Genomic DNA, 17462 nt, shown 5'->3' with positions numbered 1-17462 from the left:
GTGGGCTTGGTAAATGGATAAATATTTCCCACTAGTTATATCCTTATCACTCAAATATGTCTAAGTAATTATGCACTTTTTTTCCTTTGAAAGCAAGTGTTGTGGTTCCATAATACTTAGACATGGAGCTTAAATTACTAATGATCCTGCTTAGAGTGAGCAATACATCATGGGGTTTTGCCTTGAAACCAGTTTGAGCCAGAAGTTACTGTAAATATGGCTACTTTGTAATATCAGAATGAAAACTATTTCAGAATATCTGCTACCATCTTTATTTATACGTTAAGCTAAAATTTTTTTAATTTTAGCAGGAGCTTAAACTTTATGAGATAACAGTTATTGTCTATCAGTTCAGGGCATATTAATCATGCAGCTGTTGCTTGTTCTTCTTTGCAAGATATCTCAGGTTCCCTTGAGTGGATTTGTCAGAATTTTAAAACCATTTTTTATATTCTCATTTAGGGTCAGGTCTAGAGTTTCACTTCCCAAAAAACAGAAAATAAACTGTTTTTGCTTTTTAAATCGAGCCTTGTGTGGCTTTGTAAGCATATTTTGCTAATTGCACAGGTGGAAGAGAAAATGTCCCTGGTCTCATGCAGACTGTGGAATGTTTTCTCTGTCCTTTTCTGCAACTTTTTTATGATAAACCTGGCCTTGATGTTAAGGACCATTTTTAAGCATGATGGTATTCTCAATATAATAAGCAATATCAAGTTTGCACCCAACATAGCACTTAGCATTGAGTAGAAAAAGATCCATCTTAAATTTTTCAGACTGTAGGATATTGTTTCCCTAGGCCTAGGAGTTTCCAGCATGTCTTTGCAATGTAATTTTTTTCACCAGTCTCCATAAACGTCATTTAAACAAGTCGGTGATTTTGAATAGATACTTCCTCACATCTTTGACATAGAGTCCTGTAATAATTATTATTATTTTTTGGCTTTTTTTTTTTTTTTGGTCCATTTCCTTTCTTTTTCCCATTTTGGATTTAATTTTCCATTGTTTCATATTTTCTTTATCTCATCTTAATAGGTTTTACGGCACTTTGGACAATATTCTTTGCCTTAATTTTCATATGCAGCTCCCATAAGTATTCCAGCCATTATCCATCCATTTCCCAACCCCTTGAATCCGAACACAGGGTCACGGGGGTCTGCTGGAGCCAATCCCAGTCAACATAGGGCTCAAGGCAGGAAACAAACCCCAGGCGGGGCGCCAGCCCACCGCAGGGTGCACATACACCCACACCTACACACCACGCACACACTAGGGACAATTTTAGGATCGCCAATGCACCTAACCTGCATGTCTTTGGACTGTGGGAGGAAACCGGAGTACCCGGAGGAAACCCACGCAGACACGGGGAGAACATGCAAACTCCACGCAGGGTGGACCCAGGAAGCGAATGCGGGTCTCTTAACTGCGAGGCAGCAGCACGACCCACTGCTCCACCATGCCACCCCCCATAAGTATTCATTCTCAAAATTTCTTCGATTGCCCCTTCATCTTAGTGATGTAGTTTTTGGATATACTTGCCAGTTGTAAGACCTGTAGAATTTTATTTCACTTTGACACTTGTTTTTTTGTGAGGTTCAGGGACCTTAATTTTTCATCTTTTAAAGGTAAGGGTTGTGATGAGAGTAAGTAAATAAACCAGAAGTGACTTTTGCTGCTGCAGTACCAGTCTACAGATCCTCAGGGGGAATTTCAAAGTGCTCCCAGAGTAGCTGATAAATACAATCCCTAACGTGTATCAAAGGACTTATTCCAGTCTGCCGTTCCTAGTATATTTGTCGTTTGCCTCTCCTGGGGACTTCCAGACAAGATGCCCAAAACACCTGAATTGGTTCTCTCAGTCTACAGATAGAAGCTTGCACACTTAGATTAATTTGTAAATGGCATTCTTTGTTCTCAGGACTTAGATTCTGTAGCACAGTCTGTTACAGCACACTCAATACCATTTCCACTGTACCAATACAACATGATAGTAACAGACCACATCTCTTTTCAGCTACACTCACTACTGTCATCTTTCATAGATACAGAAATAAGTATTCTGGAAGTTAAATCAGAAATTGCAAGGTTCTCAGAATGCCCAGCACCTGTTTACTTACAAAAAATGATTTTTTTCCATGCATCAATCTGTTATCAATCCTGTCTTAGTCCCAGTTTTAATGTATACATATTGAATAAATCTAAAATATGTATAAAGATATAAACATCATACTTTATTATGGTACCTTACACTATATGAATGAAAATGTCAGTTGTAGCTGCTTTTGAGTTATATCCTGATCTATAGTATGTGCCCGACTTTAACAGATGAACATCATAAATAGTGTCAATATTTATAGAAAATAAGGATGAGATAATTTCCCTTTTAGAATTGCTGAAGGAAAAGCTACACTTTTGACCTCTAGGCAAGCATTAAGTTGACAAATAGACAATAACAGATGTTGGTGTAATTGTACATCATATAAACCGTCTCCACTTTTGTAATAAAGAGCATGAACACAATCATTAGACATATTTTCATCCTGAGGTACAACACTGTTTGCATATGCTGTGGGACTGCTTTACGAGTGAAAAAGCAACAATTATAGGCTTACCTATAAAAAATACATTTCCTGGAACTGTTCCTTAGGTGGTTTCTATTTTCTTATGGTGGAGAATATATGTATCAGGAGAGAATTTAAATCATACTCTTACAGTAAATTAAAAATTACACATAATAATCAAACCCCAGGATGGAGTTTCTACATGCCCCCCACATCTGTGGATTTTTTTCCAGGTGCACCAGTTTATCTCAGAAATGTGCATTTTCAGTTGGTTAACTCTGAATTGATTCTGTGTGCAATTATGAGTTACTGTGCCTTGAAATGGGACTTGCATCCTTTTCAGAGTTGGCTCCATCTTTGTGCTCATTTTTACTGGAATGGGTTCTGACTCTTTATGACCTTTAAGGGTTCTGCTTGGGTTTAAAACTTACAGAATATTTGAATGGAAATTACATTTACCTAATAGTATATTAAATATTCAAATGTTAAACTTCCCAGACGTTCTGTTAGGTAGTATGTATACCCTTTATCAGTAGAAATATTGGATTGTTAAATTGTCAGACTGATAGAAGTTAGATTGTGACATATTTGCGCAAGATGCATAAGAAAACTGAATTATTCAGTCTATGTTAATATGACATTTTATGATGATCTTATGTTTGTATCTAATAAATGAAGAAAAATTGATACTGAATTTGTTCCATTCACATATGCGTTATCAGTAATCATAAGGTAAGTCATTAAACTTGATGAAAGGATGAATACAGTGGGGTTTAATCACAGTTTAAGTTCAAGTCTCAACTTTTTAATTGAGTCAGATCTCAGATGATAATAATGCAAAGTCTCAGGTCAAGTAAAATTTAAGTCTGAATTGTAGGACACAAGTTTTAATAGTAAAGTATGATCAAGTCTGCTGTAATTTCAAGTAAAAGCTATTATGTCTTTCTAAATTGCCATTTTCATATATATAGATATATAGTAGGCCCCCGCGAAGCCGCGTTTCAGAGTTTGCGGCCTCAGTCATATGCTGATTTTTCCTTAGAACCTAACTAATAATTGTTAGTGGAAACCGCAAATATCATCAGCAATTTTTATGCCTTCTTTCATAGTAATACTGTACTGTAGAGAGAACCGCAGCTTGGGAAGGTGAAAGTAGCCAATAGAATTTGAAACTGCATCTCCCAGCAGTCCCTGCAGTGGATCTGATTGGTCTCCTGCTGAGGGTGCTGGGGCTATTGAGGTCAAAGGGTGACACCGCGGCTTTTAAAAAGGAGGCCGGTGACCAAAAGCAAAAAAAAAGTTTTTGTAATTTGTATTTCAAGTTCTTGTCTGTCTGCCTTCTGTTGGGTTACCTGTACTTATTCATTTTGTCCTGGATCGTTTTGTGCATCTGGATTGTCTGCCGTCTGTCTGTGTACATGAGGACTGTGAGTGGATTCATGGCCATACTGCAAAGAAAGGAGCGCATTTTATCCATTGCCATGTCTCATGAAGTTTTTCATGATTTACTGTGTGTGTTTTGTTTGTGCTTGTTGTATTTAATGTGCAATCGCCGTAAGGGGAACAGGGGTGGTATCATTGTTTTCTTATTTCATTTGTTTTCATTACATTCTTTATCTGCTGTTTGATTACCGGTTTGCTTTGTTTTTGCCTCTGTATGTGAGTGCGCGCTGGTCGGGTCAAGGCTGGGTGCATCCCTGGAATCTCCACCATAAAAATAAATAAATCACCGTCTTCTCAACGGTGTGAATCTTTGCGGCACTGGACCGCTACAGCGTTATTCATTTCTCCTTGCTGCTGATTGACTGTGATACATCTCCAGCTGAGTGTTCTTGTGTTTTCTTTTTATTTAAAAGCCTGAACAGCACCTGTCCTTTTTGGCTGAATGCTTTGTTTCTCTCTCCTCCCCCAGATATTCTCTGCTCCTGTTGGGGGTTGTGCTCCCCTATGTTGTTTGTCTATTGTTTAATCAATAACTAACTGCATACTGAGATCGTTTTGCTTCTGAAAGAGACATGTTTGTTTGAAGTGTTTAAATAAAGTTCCTGTCTCTACAATCTCCTGTGTTTCTGTGGCCCAATACTGCAGCTGCACTAAGACTAGCCTGCTAGCATCAGCATTTACCCCTGTGTGCTTGTGTGCAGCCAGTTCAAGCGTAGTTGGCTCAGTGATTTACATCCATGGCGTCAGTTGCACTTTGTACATATTGTTCCAGTAGTTTTTTAAAATAGTTTTTACAGTTCATTAGCAGTGTGTAAAATGATCAGTGCTGCAGTAATTGTGATACTCTTTGCATAAAAAAAGTGTTCCATTAAAATTTCACTTTTTCTTTGTTAATTGTGACGTTTACTTAAAGTGCAGCAAAAAATGATTTGCCATCCAGGGATGCATTAACCCCCAAGTATGTGGCAGTTTCAGGCTTAAAGCCCCAATATGCCGCCGAAACGAGCTGCACTGTCAAAGGCTTTTGGCAATGAAAACACGCTTGCATGAATTACAGTAAATATAGCGGTAACATCTGTATTTTACATTCTAGCACTGCGGGAGACATAGCAGTACAGTATACAGGTTTACCTTTACATTCTTTATTTTTAGGTAATGTATTAAGCTAAGTTTGAAATTAAATTAGTATTTTGGGGAATATTTAGGGTTTAAACTATAAAAATAGGCATTTTTTTAATCACATCCAAAATTCGCAGTTTTTCACAATTCATGGGTACTCTAGGAGCGTAACCCCCGCAAATTTTGGTGGTGTACTGTGTATTTTATATACTGTATATATATATATATATATATATATATATATATATATATATATATATATATATATATATATATATATATATATAAAATATACTTATAATACATAAGTATAATATACTTATACTATATAGGGTTAAAATGAATGGATGAGGAAGTGATAATACTATAAAGCTGTACATAATTATAAATTATTTCAAATCTTTTTGTGTGATTACATTTAGTTTAGTTTTCAGACTGCATGCCCTCCATTTAAAGTTGCTTGTTTCATTGTGCGTTTTCTCTTCTGAATTGTAAAAAATGCCAAATACACCGTAAAGCAAATTCATTAGCTAATGACATAGGTATATCATATTTCATATTATTTTTTAAATTTGTTTAAAATGATTTTTCTTCACTGATCAAATTTTTTTTTTTAATATGATGTTGAATATGAAACATTACAGACAATGTAGTGCCCTACACTCCTTTCTGTGATGCCAAGACTCAATACTGTGAGGCGGAAGTAATAAATACTGAACAAACAGGTAGCCTCTAAATAAGAACACAGTTTTTGGAATAGAAATATATTTTATATCTTTTGCAAAATAAAAAATACAAATCCTAAACAGTCATTTTCAGACTTGCTTATTGCAGTTCATGATCAAGGGACCAGAGCCTTATCAACCACAGTGTGCCAGTTCATCACAGGATCCAATCACTCACACACAATGCTCATACAGTCACTAGGGCAGTTTATAGTCAAATCATTAAATATAAAAAATAAAAGCAATTGGGAAACATTTGAAAATACAGTAAATATAAGATGTCAATAAGTACATATAATGGAGTGTTAGATAAACTTTTAATCAAAAAGAAATACAAAATACACCAGAATGGCAGTCAACTTAGTTTCTTCACATTGCAGTAACTTCATACATATGTATTTATGATTATACAATATAGAATCAGACTTTTTAATTTCTAGAGCTGGAATTAAAATTTTGTACCCCTACATTTAAAGGTTTCTTGTGAAGAATGTATAACTCAGCTGTGTTACAGATGTATATAAAACCTTATATTGTGTTTTGCTTTTTGGTACTATATCATTTTTAACCATTTGTGTAGAGCCATCTGTGTACAATAATATTTGCTGATCTTCCTCTCAAAGCTCTCCACTCTTATTACACTAACCTTGCTGATTAAGAAATCCCAATTCAAATCCAAGCATTGAGTTTTCCAAGCAAGCTTGGTTAGTTGCCTGAGTGGCTGCTGAGCTTCTTCGGTTGGGGTTAAACATCTTACACAGGCCATTAACTTCTTCCTCTATAATGAAATCAATCTGTATACCACCAGTGAAGAACTTGTCAGTAGTCTTGGGTTGTTTTTAGTATTTAGGGTCTTGATAAGTGAAGACCTGCTTTCCTCCAGCAGTATCTAGTTGTTTATAGTCATTGATATTTTGTATAATCTCATGATCATTAAATAGTCTTTCTAGATGTAGTTAAGCTTCTTTGATCTTTCCAAAATTCTGCATCAACTTGAAAGTTTCAAGCTTTGATTATGACATGTAAAAAAAGGTTTACAGTCTGGGTGCCTTCATTTTTAACCTCTTAGACGTTTATTTGTACCCAGGGAGTAATTAGTTTCTGTTTACAGAAGCTCATTAAATACATAAATAGATATCAAAGATAATTATATACAGTACATACATAAACACTATGGTCTGAACACACATCAGAATGACTAAAAAGGAAGAAAGTTTAAAAGAATGTTTCTGACTTTGGCAGTCACAGCGAGGCATTATTTATGCATATTGCTGTTGGTATAAAGGAGCCCTAGTAGCGTTTCCTAGCACACTCCGGCTGAAAGTTCACACACACATTTTCTTACCAGGCATGTGGCTCAAAGTGCTTCACAAGAAGTTAAAGAAAAATAAAGAAAAACAACAAATTAACAAATATGTTGCTGAATGAATAAATGAAATTCCAAAAATCATAAAAAAAGGGGGTTCTAAAACTAAAACACCACCCTGGCCCTACTGGAAGTTCTACCTAACTTAATGAATTAGTTCCTATTGTTTTTAATCTTCATCCTTGAAGATTCGATGCAGTGAGTCTCGGCAACAGTTTGATTGTCCACATTCATTCTAACATCATAGGTGGCTACGGAGTACTGTGATTAGGCAGTGGTGGCTCAAAGTACCACCACAGAAAAATAGATAAAAGAAAACAGAGAAAAGCAAAGGTTAATAATAATTGCAAATACAAGAAGTATATATTTCAATACATATACAATCTATTAGTGTAACTAAAATGCAGCTATGAAAAAGCCAAATTAAAAAGGGGGTTTAAGAAATGTTTCATGGTATTAATCTGGTATATCACTATACATAATGTAGTCCAGATTTTAGGTGCCTAAAAGGAAAAGGCCATCTTACTACTTATGTTATGCGTACGGTATCTCTTAGAATAATAAGAAAACTAGGGTTTGAGGATCTAAGATTATGATTGGGAATATTTAGGGGACAGGCACTCCAAAATGTGAGAATGAGCAAGAGTTTTATATGCCATTAATTGTAAAGGTAATCAGTGTAATGATGTTAAAACTGGTGAGAGATTCCCAGATTTTCTTTCACTGGTTAAGATTCTTGGCACTGCATTCTAAAATAACATTAACCAATTGATGCACAAAAAAATGAAGAGAAAAATTCATAATATACGCAAAAAATAACTTCTTGCTTTCAGGCTTAAGTGCTATATGTTTTACTAGGCTCACCCGCCTTTTAAGGCGACCTACTTTTATGTTGACCACTTATTAAGGCAATTCAATATGTAGATCAATTTGATATTTTATACAAACTCATTAATTTGGTTATATTGCATTTGAGCGGTATTACTTTAATACTCGTAGTTTCTGTTATTTTTGTGATGAAATTTAAACTTTTTTCTATATTGAGGTCGCCCTTTTGAACCCCCCTGATATTTACTACGCGGTGAGGCATTTGTACTCCATCAACATTAATTATTTCCAGAGACATAATTTTGTCTATTTTTCCAGTGCATCGCTCACAAAAGCAAGGGAACGATGGGAGCACCAGAACTCTGCTCATATCATGTCGCTTCGTACCACAAGCTGCAAGTAGTAAGTCTGTAATAAGCGGAATACCGCTACGCTTTCCACCCAGGGGATGGAAGGACAATCCCGACCGCTTTTATATAGTAAGAAAGAAGAAGATATCGCACAGTCAGGAGTAGAAAATCATCTTTTACCTGGAAAAACGAAACTACAAATCCCATCGTGCATTGCAAAATGGACGGGGCATGTGTAAAACTCCGTGCCTGCGTAGCACTCACGGGACGGAAGGACACCCGACCGCTTTTATATAGAAGGATTTGTTTCTTTAGGTTACTGTTTTCCTTATTAATTATGTTAATACATTTTACGAAAATTACTGAATTTTTAAAAGTAGATGCTGTCAGAAAACTGTGTGCCTCTATACCTTTCCATTTTCTAACAATATATTTTTGAAGTGAATTTGTTTTATTAGAATAGAATTATATCAGAATCTTAGAATCCTTCCTTCACCATGTTAACTTCTAAATGATAAAACTGAACCTTCCAATATCTACAGTATGTAGCAAAAAATTTACATTCTGTTCTAGTTGAGCACATACTTGTGTGAAATTAACATTAACTTTCTTGAACTGACCTTTATATTTTTTGTCCTGTAATTGTTTATGGGGAGGATGGGTACAATTCCTATATATTTTATTTTATTTTTTTTTTCTCTGAATTCACTGTCGTAACCTTCTTTACTTATTTATTTGGTTTGTACAATGCTATATACTGTATACCCCTTCTTTCCTATATTCTGTAAGTGCCTTGAGCATGGGAAAGGCGCTATATAAATAAAATGTATTATTATTATTATTATTATTACTAAGATCCATAAATTATCCATTAACACAATGTTCACAGTGAAACTGAACCACAAAACAAATATTTAGGATCTCACATTTCAATTATCTTCTGTTCCTTGTAGTAGATAATGTTTATTCGCTGTTATGTCCAGTTTTGCTCTGCACATTTCTGAGTGCACCTCAGGCATCAGAAATTGTCTTGGTACAAGATCCAAGAATTTCAATGTGCAGCTTCATTTACTATCAAGACAACATCTCTTGGTTCAGAATTCCTTCTTGATGTTAGCTATTTTTGATGCTCTTCAAGTATTGGTGAACACTCTTACTGTCAACTTCTTCATGTATACTAGTCATTTTTAGGAAAAAAAAGTCCTGGTTGAGTGAAAGGCTGAGACATCAATAGCAATAGCAATAGGCAAGTGCCTTCCCCTCTACTGAACATGGGTCCTTATGACTTCAGATCATTTGGAATGTTGGAACCTATTAATAGGCCAACCTCTGCATCTATAAGTGGTAGTGATTCTCTTTCAAGATATGTTCACTTCGTAATTCCCTACTGGAGTGGAATATTGTGTTTACAAGAATTTCTTATGAACACTTTGAAATCACTTCAGTTTTTTTTTTTGGCCTGGCACCTCCTGACTCACTGGTATGATTTTGGCCTGGTACCTCCTGACTCACTGGTATGAGAAAACACCCACATGTGAAATGCTGACTCATCCTGGTGTCTACGTTTGCAAAACTTCTAGATTTTTGGAGTTCCCCTTATGTTGGTGAAGACATCTAGATTTTTGGAGTTCCCCCTATGCTGGTCTCTAGAATAGAATAAATAACTTTTTAGGCCTTTTCAGGCCATATTTTGTGCAGGAAATTACACCTCTAGGATAATGACTAAACATGTAGGTGTCTTCAGCAAACATAATCAGAAGGACTTGAAATTGTACATGTCACATCAACTGACCCTAGGGGTTTACCCTTTAATTAGATACAAAGGACCAAAGTTAATCCTTTAAACAAGACTTTGAAGAATGCGGGTCTATAAAATATTCATGTGGAGTATTGTTTTATGCTATTTCCAGATTGTTGTTCATGAGTATATTTTTTTTCCATTTGATTCATTAAAAGTGGTCCCAGCCCTCTAAGAGCCAACCCCAGAAGGTTAAAAATGACAAATTTCAAACATAAACATATGGGGAATAATTTTAAGCTATTTCAAGATCAGTGATTACAAAATCATGTTATTTTTGATCATTTACTAGAGATCCAGCCCTCTATGGACCTCTGACAAAGGGTGAAAGTTTTATTACAATTGAGAATATTTAGACTTTAAACATTTAATATTTGAAATATTTATTTATTATGAACTTCTACCTAATGAAGTAAAGCATTACATTTCTTACAAACAACCGAATTTAGGATGGCTTACGCTAATTGAGACTTTTTTCTCTCAAGACAGAAACAAGTTTCGGACAGAATATTAACTCATAACAAGGTGTACTTACTCACCTTGGGCTAATTTATATTTGCCAAATAATGTGATCTTGAGTAAACCCAATATTGGGGAGAACGTGCACAGCAGAGAGGTATACAGTGGCAGTGGCAAACTAGCAGTCATTACAGCTAATGGTTAGAGCATGCATATATTAATGGCTGGGAGGAGGAGAACACTTCAAAAAATTTCTTGTCATTACATATAAATATGATTGGAAATCCATTTGTCACCTCCAAAAATAAACCTAAATCATCGTAGTAGAGTTACTGTTAGACTTATTTCAATTAACACTTTACTTTTATTAGTTCATTGTGATTTAGAAGAGGTCATATATTTATTCTGTGATTTTTTTTTTTTTTTGATAAGCTTCAAATAACAGAGCCCCCATTATTCTGCTGTATTTGTTAAGTTCTTGATTTCTACATCATATTAAGTCTCGAATATTTTATATGTAGTGTATATTACTCCAGAAGTAGGTGATTAAGGGTGTTAATGCCCACTATGTGTGCCAAAAGCAGGCACTAATTATGGTAGGTGCATTGTTTGTACATCATATATCTGAAAATTATAGATTACACTAAGCCTTTATAGTAAATTTCCATGCACTGATTTTACTAAAGTAAATTTTTTAATTATTTACATTTTTTATCTGGGCTTCATTTTCTTTAAGAAGTTATCATATTTTATTACAAGAGTTAGTCTTAAAGAACAGCTTGAAAGTGTTGTAGCTGGGTTTACCTCTTGCAGAGAAATTCAGTGAGATTAGTGTCAGGCTTATTGTTCGCAGTAATTAACTCCGGATGTAGAATGTCCTCTGTAGATTCATTAACAGAAAAAGGTTGTATTGATTTTATGTAAGCCCAATCCAGTCAAACTAATAGTGGCTGAGAAAGTATATAGGATCTTTATTTTTATTTAAAGTAGTAATAACAAGGATTACACTTGTTGTTAAAAACAGCAATAATTGTAAATAATAAAAACTTCATTCCTTGAATCCCTGTTGACTATAATGGTGTTACTTTTTAAAGTAATTTTATAGGGTTTTGTATAAAATAAGAAATGTACAATTAAAATGTAATGACTGATTGACAACCTCAGTTGAAATAGCCCTACCTTGTATAAATATTTCCTGTATAATACAATGCAGTAACTTGTAACTATTACCATTCCCAATGCACTTGTTGTTTGGCTTTACAGCACCGACATAATCCATTTTTTGTTTTAAATTTTGCTTCTTGATAACATTACATTGTTGTTTATTAGAGCTGTAAACTATACACAAAACTGTACAAATTACCTTGATAAACTGCTTAAATGCTTTTATAGAATGATGACTGAGCAAATGTGTTCTCTTTAATATGTTCTGTATATTATGTCATCTGTGGTAAATTTCTATAGCTTATTTAAAACTACTGATCAGAAAATATTTTGGTAGACATATGGGAATTTATCTTCATGTGCAAATCCTTCTATATAAAAGCGGTCGGGATTGTCCTTCCGTCCCGTGAGTGCTACGCAGGCGCGGAGTTTCACACGCCCGTCCATTTTGCAATGCACGATGGGATTTGTAGTTTTTTTTTTCAGGTAAAAGACGATTTTCTACTCCAGACTGTGCGATATCATCTTCTTCTTTTTTACTATATAAAAGCGGTCGGGATTGTCCTTCCGTCCCGTGAGTGGAAAGTGTAGCGGTATTCCGCTTATCACAGTCTTACTACTTGCAGCTTGTGGTACGAAGCAACATGATGTGAGCAGAGTTCTGGTGCTCCCATCGTTCTCTTGCTTTTGTGAGCGATGCGCTGGAAAAATAGACAAAATGATGTCTCTGGAAATAATGAATGTTGATGGAGTACAAATGCCTCCCCGCGTAGTAAATATCAGGGGGTTTCAAATGGCGACCTCAATATAGAAAAAAAGTTTAAATTTCATCACAAAAATAACAGAAACTACAAGTATTAAAGTAATACCGCTCAAATGCAATATAACCAAATTAATGAATTTGTATAAAATATCAAATTGATCTACATATTGAATTGCCTTAAGAAGTGGTCAACTTAAAAGTCGGTCGCTTTAAAAGGTGGGTCAGCCTAGTTTATTATTAAGCACTGACGGCAGCAAAGCTAATTAGCTAGGAAGTAATAAATTTAAAATAATTCATTTCAGACGCTTTCTGAAAAGGGTTGCTATGGTCTGCTTTAAGTAGTTATTAATGTCATTAAGGGTTGTTTTGTTATCTTCCAGTAATTCTTTGGCTTTCATTTTCCTTGTAACATTTTTGCTTGAAAAACACAGATAATGCAAGTATGCCTTCATTTTTTGCATCATTTTTATTTAGATGGTATTTATATATTTTTTTTCCCTCATTTTAGTCTCAGAACATCATTCACATTTAACTGGTTTCTGTCACCCAATTTGTAAATGTAAAATTTTATGAAGTATGGCAATCTTTTATGATAATTGCAGTTTCCATTGATTTACCTAGTAAGTATACTTTTTATCAGGCACAACATGTTTTAGATTATTTTTTAAATTAAAGAAATGCAGCACTGTTGCTGTTCCCTTTTAGAAGGTTAGTACCTTTTTCATTACGTAGCAAGTCATAATGATTTAAAGTGTGAGAAATGGGAAGATCATATTTTCATAAAACCAAAATGTACACCTGGTTTTTTAAGAAATTATTTTGTTTTTACTTATGTTAGATATGAACTCTCTACATGCTTATATTAAAAAGGCAAGGCAAGATGGCAGTAAAAAAAGAACAGTGCCGGGTACAGAGAACATAATAAAAGCATTAGACCTTTTTGCCTGCATAGTGGCAATCCAATAGAGGTAGAGTACTGACTATATACTGAGTATCTTAAGAAGATATGTATTTTAATGCCACATATAATGAATTAAATAATCAGACATGTATAAACTAAATTACTTCATAGAGTAAGTCAGTCTCCCTCTTTAAGGATACTCATTCTCTTCAAACATTTTGCCAAATTTATAAGAAAATTAATAAGTACAGCTGAAGCATTCATTGGAAGAAGTCCTGCAAATCAAATACAAAACAGTAAAAAGTGAGTACTTCAGAAGAAACTTTTGGAAATAATCAAAATAAACTTACCTTTTTTTTGAAAAACAGCCAGGTTTGTCCTTTACATGACTGATCAAGCATCAGTTTTGGCATTTTCTGTAAATAACATTTGGGTGGCACTTTGGTACTCTGGTTGGTATTTCTGTCTCATTGTTCCAAGACAGTAGGTTCAGTTCACTGTCAAAATCTGTGAGGATGTGATTTTGGTAGATGTTGTAGTTTCCTTTCAGAATCAAAGAAGAAACCTGTTTGAATTGAAAACTAAACTGACTGTGTATAAGTGAGTGTGTCTTATGGTGAAGTATGTTTGTGTGCATTGATGGTTCTTACTTTCCATCTAGCTCTTTGCTTCCCTTAAATGGACTATGTGGTCTCATGAAATGGCTGGACAGATAAATCTAAACATGCAGATGCAATGTACCTTCTAGTAGCCTTTTCAAGTACCATATTTTACTTGGCTTGCCAGATGTCCCCAACAGTTTCCCTGTGCTTACAGATCTTTATCAAACTAATTACTGTATTCTTTGATGGATGATGCATTCTAAAGCAGCATCCTAGAAGTCTGAAAAACTTAAGTCAACCCAAAGTTGTAGCTGTCTGGGAGCCAGAGGGTTAAGTGCAGATGAAATAAGGATGCAGCACATTAGCAGCTCATTTGTAGTTCCGCAGAGTCAGCTGAGCAGAGTCAGACCCCAGCTGGGTCCAGGGTGGGGCAACAAGGAGAACAGAATGCCAGAAAAAAAGCAACATGGGAAAGAAGGAGGAGGAAGACTTTGTGGATAGGAGAGAGAGAGTGAGTGAGTGAGTGAGAAAGAGAGCCGGAGCAGAGATTGGCGCCAGGCATGTGGCATCCTGTAAACATTTTCAGCTTAAAATAGTGCTTAATTTTTTTGTGGAGTACAAGAGATACTTTAGAGAAACAACAGGGTGACTTGTCCTTTGCAGCATGAATCCCAGCACTACTTTACAGAGAGAAAAAAGGTTTGCTTTTTTCAAAATGCCATGGCGATGGAGTACAGGTTATCTCTTCAAGGTAAGGGTACATATTGGTTTAGGCAAGATGGGCACTGTGTTTGATGTAAAGTAAAATAACTTTGCTGTTGTTTCATTGTATGGAGCTCTTGGTTACAAAGTTTGCAACTGATACTGTAATTTGCTTTTGAAAGCATTTTAATTTCCCCTGTAAACTGTGTACGTTTTGAGTAATTGTTCCATGCTGCTGTTTTTAATAACAAGGAAGTCATTTGGAGTAGTTTAAGATTCTAAAATGGTAGGTTATCAAAGGGAATGCTTGAAGGTTTTATTTTGATTGGATGCCTCCTGATTTTTTTAGTAACTGTGTGGGTTAAGTATATTGCTGCAAGTCAGAGTCATTGCATCTTTTTTTCTGGGAAAGCGAATGTAATCTAATTATAGTACTTACAAGTAATATATTTTCATATTAGTAAAATGCAATTTATGAAGCAAATAAAAAGTATCCTGGCGACTTTGGAATAGGACATGACATCATATTACAGTGCGCTATCCATATCCCAGTGTCTAAACAGCTCAACATTTTGTCAGTTCAGTTCAAGTTCTTATCTGTGCCTGAGGTTACTGGAAGTGAGCCCACTACTTACAGCTTGATTTAGTATAATATATTTTTATAATATGGAATTTGAATTAAATGTAGTTCCCATTCAGCACAGAGCTCTGTAATCTTGAAATCTGTTATGTCTGAGTTGATAAACAGTGCCTCTGCTATGTGATTTAATTGAACTCTTCAGGGCAAAAGGAAGTCTTCATATAGTCCATGCTTACTTTGTTCCTTGTACAATGCTATAGTCTGCTTGAGTTGGGCAGTATGGCTTATGGATTGCACTATATTCTTTATTGCAAAGTATTCTTATTAGGAAGAATAGGTAGAGAACAATTAATGAATAATCATGCCAGCATCAAGTTTTAGCATAAAAGCTTTGATTTTACAAAAACATCACAGTTTAACTAATTTAATATGTATAGGTTTGCCCATATTATCCCATTGATTGTAGGTGAATTTCATACCGGCCTCCATGTGAGAATACATTCAGTAATGCTATATTCACACGTTTTATTGAAACTGTATTGCAAGTTGTCAAATACATAGAGTGCAAACAAAACATATGCACAACAAATTAAGAAAGAACCATTTATAATAAGCATGACCCTGTCATGGCACTGTGTAGTAATGTGCTGCAGAAATTATCTTTCTTGTCTCATGTTTGTGAAAAGCTTATGCATTCTTCCTGTGTTCATATAGGGCTTGTCATACAGTGCCATCATATATTATTAGATTGTTCAGCATTCTGTACATGTAATATAAAGAAGCTGGAGACCTAAGAGGTCTTGCAGGACATATTTTAGCAGGCTGATTAGTTATATATGCTGCTATATATACTGCTAGAAGCCACTATGGCACAATGCCTTTCTCTTTTGTTTGTATAATTCATGTTTACAAAAGAACAGACTGTTCATCTTTCTAGGTAGTATGCCTGTTCAGTAAAAGAAAAGGTATGTATTGTATGAATGGATCTGTGGTGGGGGCTGGGGGTGTCTGATCTCTAGTTTCCCTTTTACTTTTGTGTACTTGGCTTTAAACCTAAGAGGAAAACAGGTAGTTTACTCACCAGTGCCCCATGTGCTCCTTTCATTTTGATTCTGATAAAGTCATTAGCATAGCAATACTCATGACAGTGTCCTGTAGACTGGTATTCCATTTGGGTACAATCATGTTTTGTACATATCGCAAGCGAGTTTGCTGTACTTCAGCCCATTTAGCAGATAACTGGATATCTGAATTAGGAAATAGATGGATGTCTGTTGTGGCCCGATGCTGTGTTTTTATTAAAATAAGTTGATTTAACACAATTTGACTGTACTCTTTGTGTGGTGATTGCAGATGTTGTTCAGAATGGCTAAATGGTGGTTATATCAACAACTCCAGAAAATCAGTGGCTTAGAAATAACTACTGTAGTTCACTGAAAAAGTATTGTGTGAATAGAGTGATAGAAATGCATTGCTGAATGCAGCTAATGTGACTCCTAAATCTGTGATAGTGGTGGTTACATTGAACACTACATATGTTGAAATAATAGAAATATTACATTTGACATATTTTACTGGTGGCTCAGTAGTTACCACTCCTGCTTTATGCATCTAGTGTTCTGAGATTAAATCCCATGCTTGTGTGCTGTATATACATCTGCATCTTCCCCCTGTATCAGATTTCCAGTGAACAGACCCTGCAATAAACTTCACCCTGTTAACAGTTGATCTCTGCCTTGCACCTGATGCTGCAAGGAATGCATTCTGGTATGCTAGTATCTTGAAATAAATGTAATGGCATTGATGAAGTTATGTTACTTTACTTCTGTAACAGTTACATTGAATTTTATTTTGTGAAACCCATTAAAATAAAATTTTAATGCACCATACAGCAATACACAATAGTATTAATTATTTCTGAACAACCTATAAACATACAGCTGAACATAAATACAGACACATTCCTCAGATTATTGCAAAAAGCTGCTGATTGCCATACCAAATCTTCAGAACACTGTTAATAATTGACCTATAAAAATGGTCATTGTTTTCTGTGTTATTCTGAACCTCTAACTTTATAGAATGTACAGGTTCTGGGTGTTTT

The 17462-nt window shown here is 35.1% G+C and overlaps 1 protein-coding gene across 10 annotated transcripts in view; it reads left to right on the top strand.

Moving 5' to 3' along the window:
• LOC120531205 (tensin-like) overlaps window positions 1–17462 on the top strand; it is an 801530-nt gene that overhangs the window by 570063 nt on the left and 214005 nt on the right. The window contains exon 1 of one of the 10 annotated variants that reach the window (XM_039756410.1): window positions 14471–14827. The exons of the other annotated variants lie outside the window; for them this stretch is intronic. Coding sequence (XP_039612344.1) covers window positions 14741–14827 — 87 coding nt within the window. The 5' untranslated portion in view covers window positions 14471–14740. Of the gene's footprint in view, window positions 1–14470; window positions 14828–17462 lie in introns of those variants that run through there. 10 annotated transcript variants of the gene reach the window in all.

This window comes from Polypterus senegalus, chromosome 6 (assembly GCF_016835505.1).
Source record: "Polypterus senegalus isolate Bchr_013 chromosome 6, ASM1683550v1, whole genome shotgun sequence".
NCBI lineage: Eukaryota > Metazoa > Chordata > Cladistia > Polypteriformes > Polypteridae > Polypterus > Polypterus senegalus.
The sequence above is the reverse complement of the archived record's forward strand: the minus strand, read 5'-3'. Positions and strand labels throughout refer to the sequence as shown.